General features: G+C 37.1%; 1 protein-coding gene across 1 annotated transcript; it reads left to right on the forward strand.

Moving 5' to 3' along the window:
• Window positions 1-340: 340 nt before the first annotated feature.
• LOC112846395 (NLR family CARD domain-containing protein 3-like) lies at window positions 341-7,690 on the forward strand. Its single transcript, XM_025905895.1, has 3 exons — window positions 341-980; window positions 2,088-2,261; window positions 7,483-7,690. The coding sequence occupies exons 1-3, from the start codon at window positions 469-471 to the stop codon at window positions 7,673-7,675; spliced, it is 879 nt and encodes a 292-aa protein (XP_025761680.1). The 5' UTR covers window positions 341-468; the 3' UTR covers window positions 7,676-7,690.
• The last annotated feature ends 3,717 nt before the right edge of the window (window positions 7,691-11,407 follow it).

The following is an 11,407-nucleotide window of genomic DNA, read 5'->3' on the forward strand; positions in this document are numbered from 1 at the left end:
CGAAGCCTCCACATCATGTGCCACATCCCAGTCTTCTGCTGGATCACTGCTACAGTTCTGGAGGATGTGCTGGAAACCAGAGAGGGAGGACAGCTGCCCAAGACCCTGACTGAGATGTACATCCACTTCCTGGTGGTTCAGGCCAAAGTGAAGAAGGTCAAGTATGATGGAGGAGCTGAGACAGATCCACACTGGAGTCCAGAGAGCAGGAAGATGATTGAGTCTCTGGGAAAACTGGCTTTTGACCAGCTGCAGAAAGGAAACCTGATCTTCTATGAATCAGACCTGACAGAGTGTGGCATCGATATCAGAGCAGCCTCAGTGTACTCAGGAGTGTTCACACAGATCTTTAAAGAGGAGAGAGGACTGTACCAGGACAAGGTGTTCTGCTTCATCCATCTGAGTGTTCAGGAGTTTCTGGCTGCTCTTCATGTCCATCTGACCTTCATCAACTCTGGACTCAATCTGATGGAAGAACAGCAAACATCCTCCCAGAAGTCTGAAACAGGAGAATATGCAGAGAAACACTTCTATCAGAGTGCTGTGGATAAGGCCTTACAGAGTTCAAATGGACACCTGGACTTGTTCCTCCGCTTCCTCCTGGGTCTTTCACTGGAGACCAGTCAGACTCTCCTACAAGGTCTGCTGACACAGACAGGAAGTAGCTTAGAGACCAATCAGGAAACAGTCCAGTACATCAAGGAGAAGCTCAGTGAGAATCTGTCTGCAGAGAAAAGCATCAATCTGTTCCACTGTCTGAATGAACTGAATGATCGATCTCTAGTAAAGGAGATCCAGAAATCCATAAGTTCACGAAGTCTCTCCACAGATAAACTGTCTCCTGCTCAGTGGTCAGCTCTGGTCTTCATCTTACTGTCATCAGAAAAAGATCTGGATGTGTTTGACCTGAAGAAATACTCTGCTTCAGAGGAGGCTCTTCTGAGGCTGCTGCCAGTGGTCAAAGCCTCCAACAAAGCTCTGTGAGTACATATATGATTATAACTTTTTCTTTTTTTATCTGTGAATTCTACTTAACAACAACACAGCCATTTGCAATCAATAAAAAAATAGATGGTTTTCTGGCTCTTTAAAACAGTATACAGCTATATAGGAGACAGAGGCGCCTAAATATTGTTAGCATCACAATCAACTATATGATACTTTTAGTACTGATAGGAGCCTAATTCTTGTTGTCAAGATGTTCTAAAAACTCCTTGAAAAGCCTGCAGCTGATCAAAAATGCTAAAGCAGAGTCATGCCAGGGACTGGAAAGAGATAGCAATGTTTTAAAGTGTCACTTTCCAAGATTGGGCTATAAATTGTAGAGTGATTTAACAAGATTCCACTTTTTAATCACGGGCCAAAAACAATATTTTAACAGGTTCACGGTTTGTTTTCAGTACCAAATTCAATTCAGTTACATTCATCCAAATCACAACAATCAGCTCAAGGAGGTTTAAATAGCATTTGCCTCACAGCAAGAAGGTCCTGACTTCATTTCCACTATCAGTTTGGGGTATTTCTGTTATGGAGTTTGCTTGTTCTCCCCGTGTTTGTGTGGGTTGTCTCTGGGTACTCTGGCTTCCTCCCACAGTGCAAAGACATGCAGTTAGTGGGGATAGTTTAATTGGTTAGTCTAAATTGCCCATTGGTGTGAATGCAAGTGTAAATGTAAGTGCGAATGATTGTCAGTGTCAATGAACAGCTCCCTTTAAACAGGTAGAAATAAGCTCTCTTTTTCTAGCTCCTGTCAGTACTCTTGTTGCAGCATTTTGGATCAACTAAAGACTTTAAAGGAAGTTTTTAGGACATCATAATATTTATTTATAGCAGTAAAGTCTATAAGTAAGAGATGTATTTTTTTAGCATCACTTTGAAAAAGGATGTTTCTAATTTTAGAGATAATGTGCAAATGATGCAAAGTTAAACATGGAATATTAATTAAATGCATTTTTTTAGATATTTCATATTAATTATATTATTTTTTTCTTGTCTAGTTTTTACTTTAAAAATGATTTTATTTTTAAAATACAAATCTCCAACCAGTTAACTCATTGCAAATTTTTTTTAACAATTTTGTTTTTCAGACTTAGTGGCTGTAACCTCTCAGAGAGAAGCTGCAAAGCCCTGTCCTCGGTCCTCGGCTACCCGTCCGCCAGTGTGACTGAGCTGGACCTGACTAACAACAACCTGGAGGATTCAGGTGTGAAACTCCTGTCTGCAGGACTAGCAAGTCCAAAATGTTCACTGGAAGCTCTCAGGTCAGAATTAAGACTTTCTCACTGATCACTGACATTTAAATTTTTTTTTATTGCATAGACAACTGACTCTCACAGAGTTGTCAGGTGGCACTATTTTCTCTTTCTTGTATTTTTCTTGTTCATATTACCATTTTAAAAATTTAGAATAGTTTCATAAAAATAGACTTCTGTTTCGAGGTTTGTGTGTTTTTTTTTTTTTTTTTTTTTTTTTGTTGTTTTTTTGTTGTTTTTTTTTTTTTGTGAATTTAGGATTCAGGTTGAGGAAAGGCTGAATAAAAAGAGAACCTAAACTAAGTTAGAATACCAAGTCAAAAGACAAAGCTCAACATGGGAAGCTTAGATATTTGAAACCTGCAATCGTCTGTGGTCTTACCTGTTCAACCTTTGTGTAGTTTTTTTTTATTTTTGCCGTCCATTTTTAGTCAAATCCTTTCTTCTGCTTTACTGCTTGTCAGACAGTTAGCAACTGGATTTGTTAAATTATTATTTTTTGCAAGATTTCAGGAATGACACTGCTTTGTTTTTTATTCGGAAAGTGGGTTCAGAAAGTATTCTTGAAAACAAATTATGTTCCACCCCAAATCATTTAATTTCTTTTGGTCTGCCTCCTTTTAATCGACTTTCAGTATCCATAATGAGAACCTGGATCCTTTTGTCATTAAACAGATGGTCAGAAAAATTATGATCTACTCCCTTATATTCATTTAGAATAAAAAAAAACAATAAAAATAAATATATAAATAGGTAACAATAAAAAGTAATCTAAATAACCAACTACACAATAATACAAATGTACATTGATTGTAGTATACCTAATAATGTCAAATCAATTAAATTTTTTTTTTTTTTTTAATTTGCTCATTTCAGGCACAACAAAATACATATATTAAACATAAAGTGCACAAAAACAAAAAACAAAATTTACCTGAAAAGGAGTGGGACGAAGAAAACTTATTAAATCCCACCCCTATACTCACTCATCAACAAAAAACAATAGCTTCCCACAGCTACGCCCATCATTGCAAACCAAACAACACATCAACAGCCCCGGGCATCTCAACGGCAGCTCGCAAACAACAAATAGAACCTTCATAACTGAATACAAAATATATTAATTGTAAATTCCATTACCACAGGTAACAGGCAATAATAATTACATAGTAACAAACACACATCTACACACACATGTACATATATGTACATACATACACACACTTTTTTTTTTTTTTTTTTTTTTTTTGGAATCCATACCAGCAATGGTAAGAGAACAGACATTACAGAGCACACCAAAACCATCATTGAGTATACTGTGACCAGACCAACTGTTTGTAGAGGAATTTAAATTTATGAATATTTTTGCATTGTTTCAGTTGTAAACTCAGACTGTTCCAGATTTTCACACCACATACAGACACACAAAAACCTTTACGGGTTGTTCGAGTTCTGGGTAATTTAAATTCTCCGAAGCCTCTCACATTATAGGCCCTTTCTTGAATTTCAAATATAGTTTGTAAATTTGCAGGTAGAAGTTTATTAAAGGCTTTGTATAAGATTATGGATGTATTGTAATTAACCAGATCCTGGAATTTAAGTAACTTTGCCTGAAGAAAGAGTTTGTGAGTATGATCTAGATAACCAGCCTTGTGAATAATACGCAGTGCTCATTTCTGTACTGTGACTAATGGATTGGTTGTATTTTTATATGTGTTTCCCCACACTTCCACACAATATGTAAAATATGGAAGGACCAGGGTACAGTACAGAGTACGAAGTGCATCTTTATCAAGGTATGGTTTCACTTTGTTCAAAACTGCGAGGCTTCTGGAAATTTTGGTTTTTATGTGTCTGACGTGGGGTTTCCATGAAATTTTGTTATCAATTACGACTCCCAAAAACTTGTTTTCACTCACATTATCAATTGGTACACCTTCAATAATAATTGGTAATTCTATATTATATTTTAAATTACCAAAAAACATTGCTTTAGTTTTATTTATATTTAATGATAATTTATTTATATCCATCCATTTTTTTATTAATTTTAGCTCCCTGTTTACGGTCATTACAAGATCAGTATAATCATCGCTACTGAAAAATATGTTGGTATCATCTGCGAACAGTATGAGTTTAAGTACTTGAGAAACATCAAAAATATCATTTATGTATACATTGAAAAGTTTTGGTCCCAACACTGACCCTTGGGGAACACCACATGTAATACCAAGTTTTTCTGAATGGTAATGCCCTATGCTAACATATTGTTCCCGACCCGTTAGGTAACTTTTTAACTTTTTAAATTGATTAGACATGATGCCAAAAAATGCTAGGTAAGCGTGTTTTGATGTTATGATTCATATGATACTGATGATGGATTTTTAGGCTAATAGTTAAGCTAACACACTTAGCTCTCATCTTTTCTTTTCTCATGAAACCGATAGATCCTCTACTTCTTTTAATTGTCTCACACTGCAATTCTTACCATATTTTGGTTCCTGCAACTGGTCCGTCGGGTTATTGTCTTCCCAGAAACACTTCCCTTGTGTTTCTTCCCAGAAACACAAGGGAAGTGTTTTTTCCTATTTCTATTTTCCTTTTTTCCTATTTCCGTTTTTGTTTTTCCTATTTCTGTTTTTCTTTCCTATTTCCATTTGTCCTATTTCTGTTTTCTTTTTTCTTGGATATCAACTATTGGATATAGTTATATCCAATAGTCACAATATAGATATAGTTCCTTGGATATAGACTTGGATATCAATATGTCTACCTCCTGAAGAGTGTGATTCACTTAGTTGGCTATTGTGAAAAGGGGTTTCTGTTCACCATGGAAATGATACTGTGATCACCCACCACTCTCTTCATGGACATCCGGGTGATTTTGCTTTGCTGAGTTCCCAGTGCTCTCCTTCTCAGGATGTACGAAACTGTAGATTTTGCCGCTCCTGTTATTGTAGCAATTTCTTGGATGGATTCTTTCTTTTTTTGCAGCTTAAGTATGGCTTGTTTCACCTGCATGGAGAGCTCCTTCGACCACTGTTGTCTGTTCACAGCAAAATCTTACAAATGCAAGCACCACACCTCAAATCAACTCCAGACCTTTTATCTACTTAACTAATAATGACATAAAAAAAAGGAATTGTCCACACAAACCCATGAATAGCCTTTGTGTGCATTGTCCAATTACTTTTGGTCCCTTTAAAAAGAGAATGGTACAGTAAAGAAGCTAGAACCTTTAATCAAATTTGAATGTGGATAGCCTCAAATAAAGCTGAGTCTGAAATTGTTGTGAAATAACAACAACAGTTGTGATTTAGCACTATAACTAGTTAAATTAAATTGAATCGATTTTCCTGAATTTAAATGTGCATTTCTTTCTCTGTTCATGGTGTGGGTGGGGGAGTGACAAATGGACATATTTCAGAATTCAGAGAGGATGATACATATACTTGATAGAAGAATAATAAGATGTCTTAATAAGAAGACCTTTTATTCTTTTAAAACTGTTTAACACACACTTTAAAGAAGATGACAGGGGATTTCTTTAAATCACCCCGTAGTTCTTCAGCTAAGACCCCTGAGTTAGAAAACACAAACACTGCAGTTGTCTTTTCACTCGCGAGGGCAGTCATGGACGCACAACCTGCGTCTCATCATTGCCTGCGTGCTTTATTTATACAAGTCTGTGTCTGTGTGTGTGTGTGTGTACAAAGATAACAGAGTTATTCTCAGAACTCAGAGCTGAGGTTCCCCTTTTCTAAATCTGTATGTTCTAGAACAGAGGAAGCTGCTATTTGGTAAATAAGTTTATCATCACAAAAGTTATTAGGTGAAAAGTCATGTAGACATTTGCTCAGTGATCCTAAAAGAGCACATTTCATGTAGCTGATAACATATACACAATTTTCTTTTGACATTCCGTCCTGTTTATCAGAGAAATGAAATGTATCAGTAAGTAACTACTTGTCTTTCACATTCTCAGTTACTACATCATTAGTTATACTTCATCTTCATCTAACAAATAGGAAAAGAAGTCTTCATGTTTTTCATCAGTTTGTGATGCATCTGCATATGCTGTGAGTGATAAAACTTATCATCTGTGAAATTACAGCTTTTAAACAAGGAATAACTCAAATATAGAAAACAAAATAAAACCAGAAAAAGTCCAACGCCGATCAACAGTCTCTTTAGCATCTGAAGCCATGTTTAAAGAATGTACATTATCTGGTATGTAGGTGCAGCATGTGGTGTTGAATGAGACGCACAATCCTCCTCCTCAGCCAGGATCATGTGCAGTGCTACACGATGTTGCATTACAGCAATTCTGAGAGCGTCTATTTCTTGGTTTTGTCCCTCGTTGACCTTGCAGGATGCCTTGAGAAACAAGCCGAATCTATAGTCCAGTATCTCACTCACAACAAAACTCCACTCTCAGGGCTACTTTTAAATATAAAATAATTTTGCAGGTTTATTTGAGTTCACACTTGTGGAAAACTATAGCCCACTTTCAAATAAATAGATCATAGCAGTAGGCCGATAATTTTAAAATAGAATATTAATGACAACTATTTATGTGTAGTTATGACGTCAGTACATTTTAAATATATTAAATGATACTGTTCTCCCTTTTTAGTCTAATTTCTGTTTTTGAACATCACTGCAGAGCTCCTCCATATTACATACATACGTAAATGCTTATGGCTGTAAAAGGTAACTTTAATATTAATGCAGAACTGCAGCGTGTCTTCATGTAGTTAATGTTCGAAAAAACATGCTCCCATACATATGTGTATCCCAAGATGGACAGAATTGTAAAATAAGGAGAGAAATCTGTATCAAAAATGTTGCAAATGTGTACAATATGATCCGCACAGATCATGTTGCATGCCCATGTGGAGTTTTGAGACAGATTTAATGCTGCCAGCTTTCCACTGATCCACAAATTTAAGCTGCATTTAAGTCCCAGTGTAAAACAAATGTGTACAAATCCTTGCTTGAAATGTGTACAAATCATTGTCTCTCTTTATCATAGCCTTTAAAATCCCTCACACTACAGGTTCATTTTGTGGTTTCTATAGTTTCCAAAAGCAGATGTAGACACTACCTGAGATCACTAATGCTATCTGTTGTGAACCATCAGTACATTCAATTATATAAATCTAATCTTGAAAGAAAAATACATATTATTTAACATCTTCACATAGTAATAGCTGCTTTATGTCTGCAGTCTGTCAGGCTGTCTGATCACAGAGGAAGGCTTTACTTCTCTAGCCTCAGCTCTAAGCTCCAACCCCTCCCATCTGAGAGAGCTGGACCTGAGCTATAATCATCCAGGGGACTCAGGAATGAAGCTGCTGTCGGCTGGACTGAAGGATCCAGGCTGGAGACTGGACACTCTCAGGTATGGAGAGAATGTCTGATAGAGGAGGAAGAGCTGGAAACTGTTACACTTTCTTTAAGAACATTTTTTCTTTGCTCACAATAAAACCAACAGTCAAATATAAAAATAAGATATTGTCTGGGGGAACAGTGCCTTTTGCCAAATCTATTCATAAATCTATCTGTTCATAAAATAGATTAGATAAAAATGTAAATAGATCCATGCATGTTCCTCCCACAGTTCAAAAATGTGAAGTCAGTGGGGTTAGGACAATTGGTGATTATAAATTGCCCATAGGTGTGAGTGTAAATGGTTATTTGTCTCCCTGTGTTAGCTCTGCAACAGGTAGGTGACTTGTCCAGGGTGTACCCCACCGCTTGCTCTATGCTAACTGGGATAGGCTACAGCAGCCAATAGGGACAAAATAACTGAAAATAGATCAAAAATCAAGGGCTAATTCAAGATGAGCTAATTCTAGCATTTCCAATTCCTTTGGTTCATCAAAGCCACTAGGAAAACAAAAAGATTAACCAAGCTGATGACGGCAAGCTCTGTGATCACTTACATGAAGAAATACTGGACACCATGGTCAGAAAGTGAGAAATAATGAATAGGAGGGGAGGTCGTTTCTGACCACAGGGTTTCTCGAGATTAACATCTTTGCTTGAACTTTGATTGTTTATAAGTAATACTGTTGGGTCTGTGTTTCCACAAGCCCCACTGGTTTAGAGACTTATTCATCATGAAGAAAACAAGACAGTCAGCGATCGATCGATTTACTTGCAAGGGAGGCCTCGTTGGTATCTACCACAAAATGACCCCAACGACGGCCTCCTCTCGCTGCCTTTTATTGGGAAAACAGTTCACACAATACACATCACAGCAAAGCAATGCCCACATGGTTCTAAGACAAGGCACTGTATGTATATGTGTGAACATCTGTATGCGTGTGTGTGTATGTGTGCTCCTGTTGACCAAAAGAGTCATAAAATCAGGAAGCAACATCCTTGGTCATAAAGAGGGTAGTCTCCCCTACACCCAATGTATGGTTTACCATAGATAACACAGTGAAGCCATACAAAGGGCAGGAAGCTTACCAAACATCAAACAGACCTTCACAAGGATGTGCCTGTGATAAAACACTACATCCCCCCCAGAACCTCGAGAGGCTGGGGAGGGGGACAAAGGAATTCCTTTCATCACACAGTTAAAACAATGTAGAGATGGTAAGCATAAAAATGACAACATTTAACAATTCACTCTAACAAATACTGTGTTCAGTGTACTTCTCTGCAAACGTGATAAGCCCATAGTATCTATTGCTCTATGGCACTTGGGAATTTGCTGGGATTTACTTTAGAGACCTGGAAAATAAATCCCAGGGACCTGTCGATTTTTAAAGTCTGGAATAATGTATAAGGACTTCAAAAAAGTGGCTGTTAATACTCATATACAAATTTTACCTTTACAATTACAAAGACCTCAAAGATGAGAAGGTCCACAAAATTAACTTGACTTGCAGATAGGATATTATTAAGCTTCCTCTCGAGTCATTTATAATTAAATTCAGCTGTGTTCCCAAATCGTTATATAGTTGGGTGATGAAAGGACTACTTAGAGCACCTACTTAATCTTGCAACCACACTGTTGTTAGAGGAAGCAAAGTCTAGGGACAAGGGAGATGACTCGCCATCACTGGGGGCAAGGTCACTGAGATAGTTTAACAACTTCTTGGTGACTGGACGTCTAGGGTGGATGAGGTTTACCCTGAGCTCCTTCAGGCTCTGGATGTTGCAGGACTGTCTTATTTGATATGTCATTTCAATTCAAATTTTAAAAGTTTCTAAAGCCATTCCAAAGAAATTTACTCTTTCCACAAACTAATTTCCCTTCAGTGTTACTCACAGTGTTACTCACTCAATATCAAATCACTCAAATCACTAGCTCATATCAAATCACTCTGATTTTGGATTTTCTAAATGAAACCATTCTTACCAGGGCAAGCATTACTCCCAACCTACCAGAGTGTGTTGTACATTATTATACACTCCAGAACAAAAGTTTAAGACCACTTGAGAAATGGCAGAAAAACATGCAACAAGAAGAAATGGGAGTGAGACAAAGCATTTCTTGGCATGCAGTTTATTGAAAATAAGGCTAAAAAACACCATTGTTCCACTAGGAAAAAGCACCCCAGACCATTATGGTGTCCCCTCTACTGTGGGGCGTACAAAACATCTTACGTGGGATCTGCTTGTCATGCTAGTAACATTGGAAACCACCAGAACCAAGTAAATTTTTTCTCATCAGAGAATAAAACTTTCTTCCACCTTTCAGTGTCCCATGTTTGATGCTTTCTTGCAAAGTCTAAATGGTCAGTTATGTTGCATTCAATGAGACGAGGCCTTTGAAGATGTTGTTTGTTTATGAAGCCCTTCAGTCTCAGGTGCCGTCAGATGGTTATAGGGCTGCAGTCGGCACCAGTAATGGCCTTAATTTGAGTCAAGGATCGTCCACTGTCTTGATGGACAACCAATTGGATCCTCTGACTCAGTGCTGGTTAATTTTTTTTTGCATCTTCCACTTGACAGTTTTGTTCTATAACCCTCAGAATCATTTAAGAAATTCCAAATGACTGTCTTACTCCATCCCACGTCAGCAGCGATGGCGTGCTGTGAAAGACCCTGCTTATGCAGTTCAACAACCCGACCACGTTTCAAAAGGGAAAGTTTTTTGCCTTTGCCATAAGAATGTCATGACAGTGGGACTACCTGACAGAAAGTGACAATGAATCTGCATTTTTGCATACATTTGGCCTTTTAAAGGCATGTGGTCTTAAACCTTTGATCAACTGTAAAACAGCCTGTTTCAGTTTAAGCGTTGTTTTCAATAAATTGCATGCTCAAAAAATGTTTTGTCTCTCGCTAATTTCTTCTTGTTACATGTTGAAGCTCTACTTATAAACTTGTTAAGATCCAACCCTGCAAAGTCTTAAAGTTTTGATTGGACTGTATATAATGTACTTTATCTATTATGTTTACAAATTCTAGCAATTAACAAGTAAAGCGAGACGACACCATCATCAAAATTATTTATTAATCAAATAGTCACAACATTATGTTTTCACCCCAAAAATTAAATGTTCAAAGCACCACAATGGCAGCCTGATATCACACAGAATTTTCACTTGATATTAAATAGAATTTATGAAAGGAGCTCTGCAGACAGAGTGATCATAGTGAAACAGTTTGTTTTCATTTCCAGATTAAAGCTACTCTTCATATTTTCTACCAAATGCCACCAAAGAGGCCTGTGTTGAAAACCATTGAGTAATTAATCTTTTTTCAATACAAGCTTCAAGGCTTCACTAATTGCTGATATTCACAAATGAGAAAATCAAACAGGGCAAGACCACACAGCATGAGGGGATGAAAACCAAGAACTTAAATATACATATAATAATATAAACGAGGGCAAAGTGGAAAGGCGGGGATCACAGCTGAACAAAATCTAATTAATGGGAAAATGGGGAAAAAAACTGACCATAACTCAAAAAGAAGGACTATCAAAGTTAAAAAGGAAACGGAAAACTGAGAAAAGACAAAGACAGACAAAATGGTAAAAACAAATACAGAGACATGTCCAACTGGGGAGAATAGACTAACTTTACACAACTAAATGGGGAAAACAGATGGACACAGAGAGGGATTAGAAAGGGAAACTAAAAAGAAATGATGATCAAGAAAAGCTAGGGATACATTTTTCATAAAAC

Source organism: Oreochromis niloticus, linkage group LG3 (genome assembly GCF_001858045.2).
Source record: "Oreochromis niloticus isolate F11D_XX linkage group LG3, O_niloticus_UMD_NMBU, whole genome shotgun sequence".
NCBI classification, from domain to species: Eukaryota; Metazoa; Chordata; class Actinopteri; order Cichliformes; family Cichlidae; genus Oreochromis; species Oreochromis niloticus.

Excerpts from the sequence above, each read along its gene's own strand:
- LOC112846395 (XM_025905895.1), top strand. The coding sequence starts at position 469 with ATGGAAGAACAGCAAACATCCTCCCAGAAGTCTGAAACAGGAGAATAT. Across the intron at positions 981-2,087 it reads AAAGCCTCCAACAAAGCTCT|ACTTAGTGGCTGTAACCTCT; the intron begins GTGAGTACATAT and ends TTTGTTTTTCAG. Across the intron at positions 2,262-7,482 it reads TGTTCACTGGAAGCTCTCAG|TCTGTCAGGCTGTCTGATCA; the intron begins GTCAGAATTAAG and ends TTATGTCTGCAG.